This window comes from Leptinotarsa decemlineata, unplaced genomic scaffold, assembly GCF_025532065.1.
Source record: "Leptinotarsa decemlineata unplaced genomic scaffold, Ldec_3_MD MMD2_tig00026282_RagTag_RagTag, whole genome shotgun sequence".
Taxonomy (NCBI): domain Eukaryota; kingdom Metazoa; phylum Arthropoda; class Insecta; order Coleoptera; family Chrysomelidae; genus Leptinotarsa; species Leptinotarsa decemlineata.
In genome coordinates this window covers 3,443,977-3,463,595 of record NW_027412668.1, presented here as the reverse complement: position 1 = coordinate 3,463,595, position 19,619 = coordinate 3,443,977, and the positions used below count along the sequence as shown (strand labels likewise).

Below are 19,619 nucleotides of genomic sequence, written 5' to 3'. Positions count from 1 at the left end.
TCTCGTCAGGGCAAGGTAGTGTCTATCATCAACATAAAATCGAAGATTTCCGATAATTGAAAATCAAATTCCTTCAGAGTATCATTCCTCGAACTACGCCGAAGCAGACAACAAACAACAGGTTTGTCATCGCCCCACCTGCCTGTGAACGAGGTAACCAACGGCATATCCGAAATTTGCCTAAATTCCATGAAAATGGAAATGCATAGCACTCAATTTTATAAGAGAGTTTGGCATAGGCATCTGCTGTATTACTCAGTATGCTGATGCCTCGTTTTTATAATTTGGAAATTTGTGAGGCAGCAGAGGTGTCACCCCAGAGTTTAATGCCAAGATGTCCTACCTAGTGATTTGTGATATAAATAAAGAACCAGAGTGTACCCAAGACGGAACCTTGAGATACCCCGTGCTTAAACAGGAGTTACTGAAGTTAGACGCCGAATGGTTTATAGATACAGACTGAAAAGGATTTTTCATGGAAGACGCAGTCGAAGGCTTTTGATTCATTGCAGAGATTGATTGAATTGAAACTTTGTTCAATAAAATCAAATACACTGACAACTTTGAAAACGCCGTACGATTTTGAATAATCTCCCCGAAAACCAAAATGGGATTCATTGGAGAAAGTTTGTTTCTCGAAATAATAATACAATAGTTGCGATGCTCAGGTATTAGTTTTTGTTTAGTTCATTGGCGTACAAATATCCAGATTTTTGCAAGGATTTTATAACATCCACTAATTCTTTTTCGATTATGTAGTGTCCTACAATTTCCTTCAAATGGAGTATGCTAGGTGTTGCTAGGAGATGTGTTTGTTTAGATGGTTTCGCTTAGAAAATAAAATTGATCAACTTATTCAAAAACTTGATGAATCTCGTACCAGAAGACGCAGCCCAGTTTTTGAAGGAGAATGGTCTAGGTAGAATTTTTGAAAACTTTACAAGAAACCATGAAAAACATAAAAATCAACAATCAGTCCAGTCATCATGGAGAGAAAAAAATGTTTGTACATAAGGAATTGCGAAACACCTCTCATGTTTTTCTAAGAACAGATTGTGTTAAGAAACCATTGCAAACTCCTTATTCTGGTCCCTACAAGGTTTTAGAAAGAACCGAAAAATATTTTACACTTTCAGTTAATGGAAAAAGAAAGAATATTTCGATTGATAGGTTGAAGCCAGCTTTTATAGAATCATCAAATGAAAATTTACCTGAAAATGCAAAATTTCCAAATACACCAAATGGAATTCTCAAGAAGAAATCAGAAAATCAAAATGAAAATCCAGAAAAATCAAATTATGTAACCCGCTTTGGAAGAAGAGTTCATTTTCGCGTTTAATATTTTTTTTTAAGGGGGGGTGTAATGTAGTGCCCTACAATTTCCTTCAAATGGAGTATGCTAGGTGTCGCTAGGAGATGTGTTTGTTTAGATGGTTTTGTTTAGAAAATAAAATAAGGAATTAATAAAAACTTCAATCAAAAACGTTTTTTAAAAGTAGTTTAAAAACTACAATTATAAGGGTCCGGAAAAATAACTGCATGGAAAACGACTTAATGCTCCTGAACAATAACAAGGCAATGACTGAAAAAACTATCCATTCAAGGAATGAAAATGAAAAATTTTGAGAGAAGGGAAACTTTACAAAGAAAAAACTCTAGAACTCTAACTTATCACTGCTCAACAAGTGTTAGGCAGACAATCTGAAACGAAATAAGTTCAAAAACTAAGTAATCCAGGATTTACGAAACAAATTGTTTGCATTGAGACAAAAGTATGTTGGCCAATCTGAAGAAGTTATTAGAATTCGTTTCAAAGAGGACAGACACATCACAGGATTGATTTAATTTCTTCTAGAGTTATTCAACCTGAGATAAGTAATACGAATATTAAAAAGTATAATTGAAGAGCCGATAGAAAAAAAAATATCTACACTTGCAAACGATTGAACTTTTATCAAAAAGAAAAATGATATCGTAACTGAAATTTTACAGATTTTTGACAGATAATAAAATAAATATGATTATTGGGCTGATCATCTCAATTACTTTGTTTTTCTGTGTAATTCATATCTATCCATCTCAGTTCAAGTGGAATGTTTTTTGTTTCTTCGTATAAATATCTCTCTGTTTTTAGATTCGCCAGTAGTTCCCTAGAGGTTATCAGAAATGGAACTTTTTCACTTGTTAGTTGTAGTGTGTCTATCACTACCTTCATGGTGAGTTTTTCGAAATTTTTCCGATTTGTCTTTCTGAAAGATACGAGTATAATGTCAAAAGTCGACATATTTTGATGAATCAAATATTCAATTTTCAAAAATGAACTGGTGGATAGATGATCAACGATGAGTCAAAACTATTTTATTTCAAGCTGATGTTGAAAACTGAAGTTTTATCTTCCTCTTGAAGATGATCTCTTGGTGATCGAAACACGTGTAGAGGTGTTAAACTAACGGTTTGGTGTTGGGATAAAACTCCAGTAATATTCATTACTACACCAAAGGTTCCAAACTGTGCATCACAAGTACTAGTTGGGACCCTTTTACTCATCTAAATAAATGCCCAAGAATTGTGTGTCTAAAATGGTTGGATATTGATACTGATGAAAGGCTCGTTAGGTGAAAGAAATTTGAAGATAACCGATTGTGGTCTTAAAATTTAGCCTTTTCTCTGGAGAAGACAATGTGTTTATTTCAACTGCTGTTCTGCATTCTGATCAGATCATTATTGTTGTGCCTTCGGTACGTCACATGTTCCTGTCTTCATGAACTGGATAAAATATTCTTCTGAAATCCATTATCTTTTTTTTCTCCAAGCTCAAGGCAATTAACCGAAACATTTCCATTTTCAGTCTGGCAGATGGTGACGACGAATTCGCCAACTACACAATAACTAAACGAATCCTTCCTAAACATATTGCAGTTGGAGTAGCAACTGCTGCTTATCAAATTGAGGGCGCCTGGAACCTCGACGGTAAAGGAGAGCAGGTATGGGATACATTCATCCACGATAATCCTTCCAGAGTGTCAGATCATACTAACGGAGATGTCGCTAGTGATTCTTACCACTTCTACAAGCAGGACGTTGCCGCAATGAAAGAAGTGGGAGTAAATTATTACAGGTAGAATTTGTGTGAATCTTTTAGTCTGACTTGTTAGTTATGTGTGGTCGTTTTCAGGTTTTCCATTGCCTGGTCCAGGATTCTACCCGATGGAACACTTAAGAAAATAAACCAAGCCGGAATAGACTATTACGTGAACTTATTTGAGGAACTAGAATCTAAAGGAATACAAGCTATGGTAACTCTGCACCACTGGGACATACCAACTGCTCTGGAAAAGCAAGGAGGTAAGGAACAGCTTGAGAGGATAAGATAACTCAATGAGATCACAATCTGATGCTTCTTCGAATTAACGTCATTTCTTTATCAAATTATATCAACCTACTTGAAAATGTAACACAATTTCAAATAAAGTTCACAAGTGTCAAATATCTAATCAAGATCAATGACACTCAAAAAAAGGAAACCGCAACAGCGATATTACATCTCTATAGATATTAGGATTTGAATTGAAAGGAATATATTTTGAGGAGATATTCATTTGAAAAAAATGTTTTGGATTTCTACTTCCCCATCTTTATACAAAAAATGTGGGAATCTTCCAAAGGAAGGAAGAAAGCAAATAATTCCAAAATAAATTCCCCACGAAGATGTGTCGATAATAAATTTTTTTGTATAAAAATAAAGAAGTTGAAAATTTATAAGGACTTCCATAATCAGAACAACCACATTTACAGAATAGTCTGGGTGAAGTCTGAGGGTTCGCGGAGTTGAATCTATCGATATTTGCTCCTTTTCGGACGTTAATAATAATAATGTCAAAGCAAGCATTTGCTATAAAATGTTTGATCATATGAAACATTCAGTGTCACTATTCTTTGGGTTTAAAGGCCGTAGATTTTTGAAATGTCTTCCTGACGTTTCGCTTTCCAATGATTGGATATTACGGCTGCGTATGTTGACTCAAGTAGTTTGGTGTGCTGATACCTGTACTTAGATTAGGTAAACTGTCAAGAACATTTGTGTTTGTGGATCTCCATTGCCTTCCTTTCCAGTTGGCTAGAGTATCTATGGTTGGGAGCAATGAGCTTCGTATTTTCAAACAGAATCCTGTGGTTTTCTTCACTGAGTGTCTGCAGTTTGCACTGCCTTGTTACCAAAGATCTTTTGGTGGTTCCGATGTATACCTTTCCACAAGTGCATGGTATGCGATATACCCCTGCTGCTGATAGTGGGCCTCTCCAATTCTGTTTGTGACCCTAGGGATATATGGTAGATATGCACGTGCAGCCATCTCAGCTTCCTCCTCGTTTTGAACCTTGAAACTCTTCAGTTTCATGGCATTGTTGATCTCTGGTTCACATATTCTTCTAGTCCGTTCAGAGTATACACAACTTCTCTCTTTTGACTAGTATAGTGATTGGATAGTGCGTGCAGGTATCTATCTGTGTGCGTGGGTTTCGATACACTTTGTGGGCCAGGTTAGGTTAGGAATGCTATCCACTGGTCCTGTTCAGTCTCCATGGTTAACTTGATGCTGAGGTGTTGAACATTCTAGGTCTAGGAAAAGGTTTGGAGCGTCACTTTCATGTTTCCAAATGACGAAGGTGTTATCCACGTATGGTAACCACAAGGACGGTTTCGAATCAAAGGTGTCGATTGCTTTCTCTTCAATACGTTCCATGAAGTCTTTAGCTATCACTGGGCTGAGTGCATTTCCCATCGCCACGTCATCTAGTTGCTAATAGAAGCTACCCCTCCAGAGCCCGACGATATTACTCGGAACCAAGTAGAGTAGCCCCCTCAGAGAGTCTTCCAGTGGGACATTGGTAAACAAAGACACAACATCGAAGCTACCAGGATATCTGTCGGCTCCAGAGTTGAGTCTCTAATTTTAGCAAAAAAGTCTGTCGAATCCTTGACGTAAAAGTTTGTTTTCTTCACATGAGGCTGGAGGAGCGAGGCCAGATGCTTCGCCAGGTGGTAGGTCAGCGAGCCTGAGACACTTACTATTGGTCTCAGTGGCATGTTGGTTTCATGTACCTTCGGAAGACGGTAGAGCCTGGGTGGAGCGGCTTCGGTTCTGAGAATGGTTCTCTGTACGTTTTCCGGCAGTGAGGAAGATTGATTGTTTTTGTTAATGTTCCTCGACCTAGTGTTTGGTCCCGTTTGAGTTTGCGGTATTTTGAAGGGTCTAGCAGTTCTTCCATTTCTACGGATTTGACTAACCCAGTTACAGGTGCAAATTATCTGAGTCAAGATAAATACGATGTACGTAGTCGTAATTAATATCCAGTCATCGGATTATTTCCGATGTATAAAGCTCTGGAGAAGCTAGCCGCTCGCGACATCGAAACGTTAGGAAGAAATTTCGAAAAACCGACAGACTTCAAACCTGAAAAATAGTGACACTGAAAACCTTGGCCACGAAAGTTTCAACCATTTTCTTATACGAAACAATGTTGCCAGCTTCGAAATAAGGGGACCACATTGTTTTATGACTGTGAAAAACTGCCGGGATCATTCACTTATCATTCGTTTCTTGTAAATTACGACTATGAAACTCGAAATTTTGAGTTTAATGTCGAAATTACGACTTCAATCTAGAAATTATTCGAAGTTTCGACAGAAAGGGGAACACATTGCTTTATGACTGTGAAAAACTGCAGGGATCATTCACTTATCATTCCTTTCTTGTAAATTACGACTATGAAACTCAAAATTTTAAGTTTAATTTCGAAAGTACGACTTCAATCTAGAAATTATTCGAAGTTTCGACAGAAAGGGGAACACATTGCTTTATGACTGTAAAAAACTGCAGAGACCATTCACTTATTATTCGTTTCTTGTAAATTACGACTATGAAACTCGAAATTTTGAGTTTTATCTCGAAAGTACGACTTCAATCTAGAAATTATTCAAGTTTCGACAGTAAGGGGAACACATTGCTTTATGACTGTGAAAAACTGCAGGGATCATTCACTTATCATTCCTTTCTTGTAAATTACGACTATGAAACTCAAAATTTTAAGTTTAATTTCGAAAGTACGACTTCAATCTAGAAATTATTCGAAGTTTCGACAGAAAGGGGAACACATTGCTTTATGACTGTAAAAAACTGCAGAGACCATTCACTTATTATTCGTTTCTTGTAAATTACGACTATGAAACTCGAAATTTTGAGTTTTATCTCGAAAGTACGACTTCAATCTAGAAATTATTCGAAGTTTTTACAGTAAGGGAACACATTGCTTTATGACTGTGAAAAACTGCAGGGATCATTCACTTATCATTCCTTTCTTGTAAATTACGACTATGAAACTCGAAATTTTGAGTTTAATCTCGAAAGTACGACTTCAATCTAGAAATTATTCAAGTTTCGACAGTAAGGGGAACACATTGCTTTATGACTGTGAAAAACTGCAGGGATCATTCACTTATCATTCTTTTCTTGAAAATTACGACTATGAAACTCGAAATTTTGAGTTTAATCTCGAAAGTACGACTTCAATCTAGAAATTATTCGAAGTTTCGGCAGTAAGGGGAACACATTGCTTTATGACTGTGAAAAACTCCAGAGACCATTGACTTATCATTCGTTTCTTGTAAATTACGACTATGAAACTCGAAATTTTGAGTTTAATCTCGAAATTACGACTTCAGTCTAGAAATTATTCGAAGTTTCAGCAGTAAGGGGAACACATTGCTTTATGACTGTGAAAAACTCCAGAGACCATTGACTTATCATTCGTTTCTTGTAAATTACGACTATAAAACTCGAAATTTTGAGTTTAATCTCGAAATTACGACTTCAGTCTAGAAATTATTCGAAGTTTCAGCAGTAAGGGGAACACATTGCTTTATGACTGTGAAAAACTGCAGGGATCATTCACTTATCATTCGTTTCTTAAAAATTACGACTATGAAACTCGAAATTTTGAGTTTAATCTCGAAAGTACGACTTCAATCTAGAAATTATTCGAAGTTTCGACAGTTTTATGACTGTAAAAAACTGCAGGGATCATTCACTTATCATTCGTTTCTTGAAAATTACGACTATGAAACTCGAAATTTTGAGTTTAATCTCGAAAGTACGACTTCAATCTAGAAATTATTCGAAGTTTCGACAGTTTTATGACTGTAAAAAACTGCAGGGATCATTCACTTATCATTCGTTTCTTAAAAATTACGACTATGAAACTCGAAATTTTGAGTTTAATCTCGAAAGTACGACTTCAATCTAGAAATTATTCGAAGTTTCGGCAGTAAGGGGAACACATTGCTTTATGACTGTGAAAAACTGCAGGGATCATTCACTTATCATTCGTTTCTTAAAAATTACGACTATGAAACTCGAAATTTTGAGTTTAATCTCGAAAGTACGACTTCAATCTAGAAATTATTCGAAGTTTCGACAGTTTTATGACTGTAAAAAACTGCAGGGATCATTCACTTATCATTCGTTTCTTGAAAATTACGACTATGAAACTCGAAATTTTGAGTTTAATCTCGAAAGTACGACTTCAATCTAGAAATTATTCGAAGTTTCGACAGTTTTATGACTGTAAAAAACTGCAGGGATCATTCACTTATCATTCGTTTCTTGAAAATTACGACTATGAAACTCGAAATTTTGAGTTTAATCTCGAAAGTACGACTTCAATCTAGAAATTATTCGAAGTTTCGGCAGTAAGGGGAACACATTGCTTTATGACTGTGAAAAACTCCAGAGACCATTGACTTATCATTCGTTTCTTGTAAATTACGACTATAAAACTCGAAATTTTGAGTTTAATCTCGAAATTACGACTTCAGTCTAGAAATTATTCGAAGTTTCAGCAGTAAGGGGAACACATTGCTTTATGACTGTGAAAAACTGCAGGGATCATTCACTTATCATTCGTTTCTTAAAAATTACGACTATGAAACTCGAAATTTTGAGTTTAATCTCGAAAGTACGACTTCAATCTAGAAATTATCCAAGTTTCGACAGTAAGGGGAACACATTGCTTTATGACTGTAAAAAACTGCAGGGATCATTCACTTATCATTCTTTTCTTGAAAATTACGACTATGAAACTCGAAACTTTGAGTTTAATCTCGAAAGTACGACTTCAATCTAGAAATTATTTGAAATTTCGACAGATACAAACTAGGAAAAATAGTCTACCTGGAACAATTACTTTCCCTACCGAACATTCGTAAAGGAAATCCTTGTTTTCTAGCTCAATGTGACTGATCTCAAATCTTTGTCTATTCATTTCAGGTTGGCAGAACCCCAAAGTAGTCGACTGGTTTGTAGACTACGCTCGACTCTGCTATGAAAAATTTGGAAAGTACGTCCAATCTTGGGTAACTATCAATGAACCCAAACAGATCTGCCATGCTGGATACGGGTTGGGGGTTTTTGCTCCAGGAGTAGTGTCACCAGGAGTCGGAGAATACCTCTGTGCACGACATGTTCTGCTGGCGCATGCAAAGGCTTGGCATGTTTTTGATAAGGAGTTCAGATCCAAGCTCAAAAGTAAGTTTATTTCATTTTGTTATAGTTGTGGTAAGATACTCTGAGGGACCAAAACTTGGCGAATTTTGTATCGTGACTTGGGTCTACACCCGTACAACATTTAACTGACCCAGGAACTGAAAGTGAATGACCATAGACAACGACGTTTGATGTGGTCACTGTGTGGTGTAGATTTTGGGCTGGCGGCATCATTGGTCCGTATTTCTTTGAGAACGACGTTGGCCAGTGTCAACACGGTCGATGATTACCAACTTCCTTTGGCTGGAATTAGATAATATGGTTTGACCCCGTTAAAGTTTTTCTTGGGGGGTTTTCTCAAGTCGCAGATGTATGCAAATTAGTCGAAAACCACAGCGGTCCTGAAAGTCAACATAACTCATGGCCATCGGTCAAATTCAGTCTGATTTAAGCGTCAGAATTGTGGAAAATTGGACGTTTTAGATGCGCTCCACCCAGAAAAGCCGTGACGGACATTTGAACTATGTAATATTCTACACATAATGGCATCAATAGGTCTTTCAAACGAATAAAAGATTTCTATGATATTTGAAGTCAATATCAAAGGAGAAATAATCACGTATGCATATGATACAGCAATCTTTTACTCAGCCCAAGAATGCAACACTTTGAAAGAACTAGTAGAAAGGGATAAACCATAGCAAAACATTGTTACTTCCATCATCCATCCTTCACTGCTTTAAAAATTTCTGATGATTTTTCAATGAATTTAAATATCTAGGTGTGCTTATTGACATTCACCTCAAGTGGAATAAGCGTGTCCCGTATGTGATCAAAAAACTAAGTTTTTTTAATTTACAAACTGAAAAACCTTAGATATATTTCAAACATAATCCAACTGAAAACAGTATGTAGGGTGTAACTGAATAAGTGTAAAACATTTGAGGAGGTGATTCTTCATCGAAAAAAAGATAGAAATTTCATTGGAGCATCCCTTGTTAAGATACAGCCCCTTAAAGGGGGTACATAAAATTTGTATAACAATTTCTTTCATAAGCACTAAAAAAGTTACAATATTGAAATTGACCAGACGTACTACCAAAAAGACACTTAGCCAGTAATTTATTTGGTTTGCCCCATGGTTGTAAGGGGTGGAAAACGCAACCCCTAAAATTTATTTCCAATGTAACTTTTTATCTTATTATTTGTTTACCATTTAAAAATTTATGCCATTTTAATAATAAGTGAATTATTAAAGTAACAAATTAAGAACAAAACATAATTAGTATTAATTCAATTTCGAAAATTCACAAACTGACAGCGTCATACCAATTTAATTGTCACTATCGCTAATAGCGACCTACTAGATAGATTAGTTTCGTATTTTCGCATTTATGACGATGTATCTCTGTCGTTGTTCGTAAAATAATTTTTTGCTGCGAACTGGTTTATTTTGGGCAAAAAACCCAAGAGACATTTTTTGTTTAGAATGAAACAGGCTATCGGAAATAAATTTTTAAATGGTAAACAAATAATAAGACAAAAAGTTACTTTGGAAATAAATTTTAGGGGTTGCGTTTTCCACCTCTCACAACCATGGGGTGAACCAAATAAATTACTGGTTAGTGTCTTTTTTGTAGTACAAAACGTCAGGTTGATTTCAATATTGTAACTTATTCAGTGCTTGTGAAAAAAATGTTATACAAATTTTATGTACCCCCTTCAAGGGGCTGTATCTTAACAAGGCATGCTCCAATGAAGTTCTTTTATATGAAAGATCCTATCTTTTTTTCGATGAAGAATCACCTCCTTGAATGTTTTACACCTATTCAGTTACACCCTGCATACCGCATTAGTGGAATCGCATATAGATTATAGAATAGTAGTTTAGGGGACAGTAGGAAAAACTATTATTAATAATTTAGTGATAGTACAGAACAAAATTATCAACATTTTATTCTGTAAAACAATCCGATACTCTTCAGGCCTCTGAAACTGAAATGTTAGACCCGAGACAGCTATTTTTTTTTCAATTTGAATGTTGAACAGCATAAAACTAAATCCACTCTGATAACTAATGAATACCACTATAACACAAGACAGTAAACACAATACTTAATTGCCTCCTCCAGCTTAAAAGTCTATTGGGCAGAAGAATTTTAAATGTTTGAGCCCGAAACTTTACGGGCGCCTTCCGCAATATATCTCAGAAAAGAAAAATATCGAACGATTCAAAAATAAGTTGACAGGTTATATCAAATCGACCTCGAGGGTTGATATAGATCTACAAATTGAAAATCCCTTCATAATATAGTACTTCGGTCAACAGTAAACCCATTCCATGATAAATATTTTCTGAGATAAATTGCATTGTCCATGCATGTGTTAATATGTGAAAATTACTCTCTAAAACACTATTTATATTTTTCATTTTTACCTCTTGTATTTTTTAATGTATTTTTTAAATTTATTTTCATGAATCATTGTAGAGATTTGGAATAATGCTTATGTATCAAATCTACTATTTATACTTGTTACCCTGCATTTTTTCAACCTATACAAGAATTTGATTTCTTACAGGTTTCCTCACTTTGCTGTACATTATTTAGGTTAGCTTATGATACTTCTATATTATAACGGTTTACTTTGTGCAATACTTTATTATTATTATTATGCTTTGGATACCTATGAATCCCCTATTTCCATTCATTTCCATTTGTACAGTTCTTTTTTCCTCGACTTTGAAAATCATCAATATGATCAAAAGGTTTTTTCAAGTCCGACACTGGACCTGTCAAAATATTTTCGAAGTTTCATTTGCGATATGACTTGATTTCAACTATTTAGTTTCATCGTGGCTTCTTTAAATAACAAACAAAATAAACACCTAGGTTTTTGAGTTTCAAATTTTCGGTTAACTTGCAATGGATCTGAAAATGATATTTGATTTACTTCAATCTTATTTTTGCTGATGGTTGCTTTTCATAAGATTTTTGTTTTGATCTGATGCAGGGCCGGATTCTGGAGAGGGTAGGAGGGGCAACAGCCCCGGGGCTTCAACAGGCGAGGGGCTCCCACAATAAAAATAAAAAATATACAAATTTTGACGTGTGGGCAACATTTACGTTTTTTTCTCCCAAACTTTTTTTTGCACTTTCAATAAGACTACTTGCACAAACATAATAATATTTTTTTTGGGAAAGAAAGTTTTTGGCTTTCTACTACTCCATCTGATACAAAAAAATGGATGAGAGAATCTTCCAAAGAAAGGAAAGATTATTCAATTTGAAAATAAGTAACTCTATACATGGATGTGTAGATCATGCAAAGAAGTAACTTTCAGACACAAACTGAAAGAAAGTCCTCCTGAAACAGCTACTTTCATATAAACATTGAATTACACGAAAGAAAAAATTCTTTCGAAACAAATACTTCTATATGAACACTGAATTATACAGAAGATACTTTTCTCTATTCAGTTTGCATATCGAACATTCGTGGAGGAATAAGAATCAGATATCATTCACATGAGATCTACTTTGAATGAATGGTAATAAATTGTACTCACATGGAACACTGTCACCCTAACTGGTATACACGTTTTTCGCCTTAAGACACTTGCCCTAAGGCTCTTCAGTACCAAATTGGATAACATTATAGAAAATACACACACTTCATTCATGAATTACGATTTTGAATGTCACGGAATAAGCTTGATCTGCTTATGTCATCGATGACATCGTAATGACATTCATTCACCTATTTGATTTAATCCTAGCCATGAGGAATCTTATTTGATTTGAAAGGGTTATATTTTTAGGAGTGATTAAATCAAATAGGTGAATGAATGTCATTACGATGGCATCGATGACATAAGCAGATCAAGCTTATTCCGTGACATTCAAAATCGTAATTCATGAATGAAATGTGTGTATTTTCTATAATGTTATCCAATTTGGTACTGAAGAGCCTTAGGACAAGTGTCTTAAGGCGAAAAACGTGTATACCAGTTAGGGTGACAGTGTTCCATGTGAGTACAATTTATTACCATTCATTCAAAGTAGAACTCATGTGAATGATATCTGATTCTTATTCCTCCACGAATGTTCGATATACAAACTGAATAGAGAAAAGTATCTTCTGTATAATTCAGTGTTCATAAAGAAGTATTTGTTTCGAAAGAATTTTTTCTTTCGTGTAATTCAATGTTTATATGAAAGTAGCTGTTTCAGGAGGACTTTCTTTCAGTTTGTGTCTGAAAGTTACTTCTTTGCATGATCTACACATCCATGTATAGAGTTACTTATTTTCAAATTGAATAATCCTTCCTTTCTTTGGAAGATTCTCTCATCCATTTTTTTGTATCAGATGGAGTAGTAGAAAGCCAAAAACTTTCTTTCCCAAAAAATTAATCACTCCTAAAAATATAACCCTTTCAAATCACAATAATATTGTTATCGATATATCAGAAAGCCCTGATTGCAAGTTGCTATTTACGATCAATTTTTTATTTGATCAAGCATTTCTATGGCATTTTTTTCAATGTGGAATTTGTACCCATTAGTTAAAAACAAATAAATTGAGCAAAAAAAATCCGAAAAATAATTACTGATTGGGGCCTCCACATCTCCGTTGCTCCATCAGGGCCTCTATGCTTCCAAATCCGGCCCTGATCTGATGTAATTGATAAAAGTCTTCAATTTTTGAAATTTCACTGTACTCTAAGAGGTTCATCATTGAGTGGTTTTTTAACTCAAATGATTTTTTCCTATCTAGGCAGAAATACCATTGTCATCGATTCTGATTGGTACGAACCTGCTACACATAGTAAAGCAGATGCCATTGCTGCTGAAATTAAAAGACAATTTGTGGTAAGTACATAACTTCACACGTTCATATTCGAAAGTGTGGAGGCAAGTTGAGCTCCATACTTCATCATTTATCAAAAAGATAGACATATAACTAGTGTGTATGCCCGTTTGCATTGTTTGCATGAAACGTTCCTACATATTCGTAAGTACCACGGAGTCAGCGACATCTACATATAGTTTCTCGTACGTCAGGTTACAAAGATGTAAGCTTTGTATATAGACTAACCTAGTTTATATACAATAATACTAGCTTTGTATTATACCTTTGTATATAGATTAACCATATACAATGATTATACAATGATACAAGCATTATAAGTATATAAACTATTTTCTCTCTATCTCTCTAGGTTTTCTTGGCCTTTGCTTCCGAACGGCGCATTTTACATAAACTATATAAACTCATATTAATGATATTTTGTGAAAATTAAACGGACCTGCTTTACAATTGAACACAAAATCTATCCACCGGATAAGTAGGAAACGCACAAGGCCGTAGCCAAGAGGAGGTCAAGGGGGATTGATCCCTTCCCCCCGAAAGTTTTACAAGCAACGGCCATCCAAAAATTATATCAAATACAACGATTGGCTTGTTTGAACATCACAGGAGCCATGAGAATAACGCCAACCGCGGCAATGGAATTAATTACTGGTCTGTCCCCTCTGGACCTGTACGTTAAGGAGGTTGCCTTAATGGCCATGTTACGATTGCACATGGCTGTGGTATGAATGGGCAATTGAGGCTGAGCCTGTGGCGAGAAGCGCTCACTTGGCAACCTCTGCTGCAGGCATCCAGTGATGCAATTGTACCCAGGTTTGTGTTTAATAAACCCTACAAAATACAAATAAAACAGAACACAGAGTCAGATGCTACAAAAGCAATACGCGTACCTATATACAGGTAGGAAATTTCACATGTTTCACATGTTTGAATCTTGCTTCTACACACTATAACGACTTCTATGCTGCGACATTTGCTATTCCCTGGTTTAAGATAGAATTACTATTTTGATTTTTTGCAGTATGGCATGTACGCCCATCCTATCGTCTATGGAAATTGGCCCAAAATCATGATAGATAACATTGCAAAATACAGCAAAGCGCAGGGTTTCAAGCAATCACGATTGCCGGCTTTTTCTCAAGAAGAAATCGAATTGATCAAAGGAACCTACGACTTTTTAGCTGTGAATCATTACACCACGTATATGGTCAGTGCTCTCGAAGATCCAAACCATGTAGGAGGAGTTAGTTGGGACGAAGACTCTGGTGTGAACTCTTACCAAAAATCCACTTGGAAAACCGCTGCTATTGATTGGTTCAAGGTACAATATTAGACATTATTGTTATATTTCCTTCATTCCCTTTATATTAATGCGAATTGATGAAAGAGAAGTTACTCGAAGGTCCAATGGAAGATACTCAAATCATTCTTTTGAATACTAATGTAAAAAAAAATTAAAATAAGCAGACAAAATTAGATTGCTGCAGAAATGATCCAAATGAGATTTTGAGAATTGAACTTACTTGAGAATTTTAGGCGATGTCTAAAAAACAAATTAAAGTCATTTTGAACGAAAACTTCTTCATACTTTAGAAGAAGTTGATCAAAGAAAAGCGTTTGAAATTTTATTTATGGACCAGCAGGCCGAATACCTCAATTACAGACATTTTTTAAAGAATATTTCATTTTGAAGAATCTACTTTTATAACAAATAAAGTGATTTCACCAGAAAATAGTTGCGGCTGGTACCTACGCTGAAAATTCTAACTAGATGAGTAAATGTAAGAAGCAGAATTTATTCAGAAAAACCTTGCGTAATTATTAATTGGTCTTTTCCTTTTTTCAACAACACCAATTCTGAAAATTTCCTACAATTTTCAATGAATTAATATGGAGGCAATCGATTAACATCTTCTGAAGGCATCGTGAAAAGTTAAATCAAAATTCCCCTTATCGCTGGATAGGAAGGGGGTTGTAGGTTTACTGAATGGCCACCTAGATCGCCTGACCTAACTCCACAATTTTTTTTCTATGGGGCTATTTCAAACAAAATGTCAAATATTTGTCAACAGAAATCAAAATAAGTCGGATATGGTTTTTCGATTCTTCTATTTGTTTTAGCTTTATATTTCTCCGGAAGTAGGTGATGTATAAGATATTTGAAGGATCCTAAGATAAGATCATATGCAAAAACTTGTAAATCTATAAATCTGCCTCTAAATGAACTAAATGACATTCAGTTACTTTGTGGCTACAATTACAATTTGCAATTTGAAATCAAACTCAACTGTTTCAGATTGTTCCATGGGGTTTCGGAAAACTTTTGAGGTGGCTTAAACATACATATGGAGACAAAGAAATCGTGATCACAGAGAACGGAGTTTCTGATACGACTGGAACCTTACGTGATCAGCATCGGATCGATTATCTGCAAGTAAGCACTATATCAAGAGATTTTTTAAATCGACTTATCCGGAAAACTTTGATTGAAGATCCAATGTTCCGCTTATACCACTCCTAAAAAAATTTGTGTATGATCAGTTTTAACGTTTACTCAAAACTAAATATTAATGAACTCCAAAATTTTCTACTAAATTAGAGTGAACTATTTTAATAGATAGTTTTGGATGTTCAATTGTTCAATGATGTTCAATTTAGGACCTAATTTTACCGTACTATTATGAAATTATAAATCTAAAGTCCACCATGTTCGATAATTTTTTCAGTCTTACATGAGCCATATGGTAGACGCGATTTATGATGGAGTAAATGTGACTTCCTACACCGTATGGAGTATTATCGACAACTTTGAATGGAATCAAGGATTCAAGTGAGAAAACTAACATGGAAATTGTTGTTCATAATTCTAATACATCTCGATTTCAGCGCTAAACTGGGCATGTACTACATCAATATGAGCGATCCAGAGAAACGCAGGATAGCAAAAGATTCTTCTAAGTACCTTGCTAAAGTTATCAAAACAAGATGTTTGATAGAGTCAGGATGTGAATAAGAAAATAAATGATATATCTATTAGTTGTTACTTTGAATACTTACCCCGAATATTTCAGGGGCCTCTCCAAGGAAGTGATTACTAACCAGCGGCGGCTCGTCAGAGGAGGCAAGGGAGGCTTAGCCTCCCCATAAAATTTGAGGCTATTCGTCGCAATAAATTGAGAGAAATTGACAAATAAATATGATTATTTTTTTCCAAAAATGCTTGGGTATCATTACTTTACCATTCATTTTTAATATAAATTCATAATATGCCCGAAAAAATACTATCGCCCACTACGTAGTACGTACCACACTGGGTCCTGCATCAACAAACCTCAAACGCACCGCCCATGAACGAATAACGATTAAACCATCAACACGAAATAATAAATGCCATACGTTGCAAGGGAGTCAAGCCTCCGACCGTTTTAAAAGACACAAGCTTCGCGAGGCCGATCCAACCAGCGACATACGTTCTGATTTGTACTTTTAGTTGCAGAAATTATAGCGTTAGAGGAGGCTAGCCTCCAGTTGGTCTCCGTTAGTGTACGGCTGCGTTTGTTTTTTATTTAATTATTCGGACGGGATGCCGTGACGGACCGGGACTAAAAAAAATTTCGGTAAATCGTTTTAGTGTTTCTTGGTAATATTTGTTATTTGTGTATAAAACAGGCAGTATTGTATTATAGCAGTGCTTTTTGGTAATATTTTTGAAGCGTTTCTTTCAATTTCAAGGGGTTTTCAGGTTTTCACTTTTCGGTAAGTTTTTTTTTTCCATTTATTATGGATAAGTTGGACGAAATTAAAAAATCTGACGATATAGGCGATTGGTTTCTGACAAATAATTTTAAGTCTTTATCTTATTATAAATTTTACATTATCAAAACTCTGGGAAGGCCTTAACCAAATTTGATTTCATTTAAAGCGTCAGATAATCGACAAAATCGAGGAGTTGGTACGATAAATGCGATTAGTTAACCGGCTCCATTAAACGACGAGAAAAACTTTTTTGTTGGCCCTGTGTTTTATTTTCCGTACAAACCGAATACCAAACGTGGTCTAAAATAGGATACTTCGATTTAAAAAATTTACCCCGTTCTACAGAAAGGCATTTTAAATCTAAGGAGCATATATTTTCGTCTTGTAAATTAAAATTGTTAAGCAAACAAAATATAGAATCAGCTTTAGATACAGCTCAAAAAGAGGCCATAATTTCTTTATTTAAATTTAAAAAGACTTATCAATATTACGATTTATTTGGGTCCCCAAAATTAGCTTTTCGTGGACACGATGAAACCGAAAATTCGAATAATCGCGGCAATTACAAGTAACTTTGAATGTTATGGGGCAAATATGATTCACAATTTGGCACTTTTTCAAACGGTAGCGTTTTTTCGGGCACCTCAAAAACCATCCAAAATGAGCTTATAGTGTGGCATATATTATTAAGGAAAATATAAGCAAGGAGATTGAAAGTGTTTCTTTTTTGCATGGGAAATTGATGAAACTACCGATATTACCTGTACATCACAACTTTCAATCGTTTTTAGATATGTCAAAGATAAGCATAATCAAGTACTTGTGCTTATAAAATATTTGAAGCAATTTTTTACAAAACTGTTATATTACAAGAGAAAAGTATTATTATTTATTGACTGAGAAGAGTTCATTTATATTAAATAACTCAAAGACAACCCTTTTTCCTTTTTTTAATGGTCGGTTTTATACGTATAATTTTCGGCGTTACACAATTTTTGTTTGCATTTATGCAAATATTACGTATTTTGCTTTAAATAGGTGCGGTACCCCAAAAAATGTTCGCGCCTTCGGCGTGCTTTTCTGTGTATATAGTCTTTATGACTTCAGCCTCCCCTGTTCTCCAATGCACGAGCCGTCACTGTTACAAACTGAAATGGTGAAAAGCAGCCCCACGTTGGGCGCCAGTCGATAATCATAATTCCGATAAAGTCACCTTTGTGACTTTACCCAAGAAGTGAGGAACTTTGTTGATGAAAGACCAATGTTATGAGCCAAATATTGATTTAGGATGGCGAATCAAGTTATCCGACAGACTCAACGATTTTCACCAGAAATGTTATCTACAAATGAAGTCTGAAATCTGCTCATTCAGTTTGTTTCAAAGAAATCTATAGTTGACGTCATTTCCCGAAGAACTCGCAAAATATCAGTTTAGAATTTCACACGTAACTCGCCAGAGGCACAATCTGAGCGATTACATAGTCAGCATTCTTGACAGACATCGACATGATCAGTAGATGAGAATTTCCCAAAGATATTTCCACAATTTTGTAAAGAATCCGCCACAAGATTTCGCAGATAAGTCGCCAGAGGGTATTGTTTGAGAATTTCCTCACGGGATTTCGCTGAGAGCTCGCAGAGAATATACCGGCGGCGAACATTTGTATGAGATAGAGAGCTCTCGATAACGTTTCTGAGAATTTCCAAAAGGAGTCAAAATTTTTTCAGAAGAGGTCGATAAATCTTCAGCACCTCGTCGTGTTGCCCAAGTCTCATATATTCTTGGCTAGTAATATATTTTAGAAAAATGTGATGCATTTGGTATAACTTGAAAACTGAGTCATGTATATCGTTTCCGTGTTGAAAAAATCTAAAATTTGTCGTAAAATGTCTCTTCTAGGAAACCCCTCCAAAAAAATGAAGCATGTGAAGACTTGCTTTCAATTGAACTTTATTCCTTTTCGCATAATCTTTTATAGAAGTTTAGCTGAAACTTCGGTCAGTGTCTCAAATGTCTATCTGTCTGTATCTGTTTAAAATCTGTTTTTCCGTTAACCAGCTGTCGCACCCCTACGAACGACAACCCTCAGAAGTCAAAACTTGTGCGAGCTAAGGATTAACGAGGTCTCACCTTTTAACGTGTAAATCCCAACAGGCCTATCGCCTCGTTAGATCACTTCGTACCACACTTTTAACTAAACTTGCCCCATCTGCCTGTTGGCAGTGTTTATATATCGTAACGGAAGTCTCTGGTAGCTGATAGGGAAGTCTTTGAAGCGACATCTAGAACGTTCGAGAAGCGCTAGTCGAGTTGAGGTCGACTTCGACCAAGTCAGCGGCGGCCGGCTTTATTTTGTTTTAGAAAATAATTTACAACAATATGTTTCTGAGTGATGGACTTCAAATATATTTTGGTGAAGATTGATTGATATCTGAGGCTCACAGTCGGCC

General features: G+C 35.5%; 1 protein-coding gene across 1 annotated transcript; it reads left to right on the top strand.

Annotated features, from left to right (window-relative positions):
* Positions 1–2,057: 2,057 nt before the first annotated feature.
* Positions 2,058–16,448, top strand: LOC111508212 (cytosolic beta-glucosidase). Its single transcript, XM_023163649.2, has 9 exons — positions 2,058–2,216; positions 2,849–3,118; positions 3,176–3,345; positions 8,325–8,582; positions 13,317–13,411; positions 14,434–14,733; positions 15,709–15,846; positions 16,139–16,242; positions 16,299–16,448. Exons 1-9 carry the CDS (start codon positions 2,167–2,169, stop codon positions 16,423–16,425), a joined length of 1,512 nt encoding a protein of 503 aa, XP_023019417.2. The 5' UTR covers positions 2,058–2,166; the 3' UTR covers positions 16,426–16,448.
* The last annotated feature ends 3,171 nt before the right edge of the window (positions 16,449–19,619 follow it).

What these genes read in the sequence shown, in the direction of transcription:
- LOC111508212 (XM_023163649.2), top strand. Translation starts at nt 2,167, where the DNA reads ATGGAACTTTTTCACTTGTTAGTTGTAGTGTGTCTATCACTACCTTCA. An exon ending in TGCTCTGGAAAAGCAAGGAG is followed by an intron (nt 3,346 to 8,324) that starts GTAAGGAACAGC and finishes TATTCATTTCAG; the next exon opens with GTTGGCAGAACCCCAAAGTA. An exon ending in CTGCTATTGATTGGTTCAAG is followed by an intron (nt 14,734 to 15,708) that starts GTACAATATTAG and finishes CAACTGTTTCAG; the next exon opens with ATTGTTCCATGGGGTTTCGG.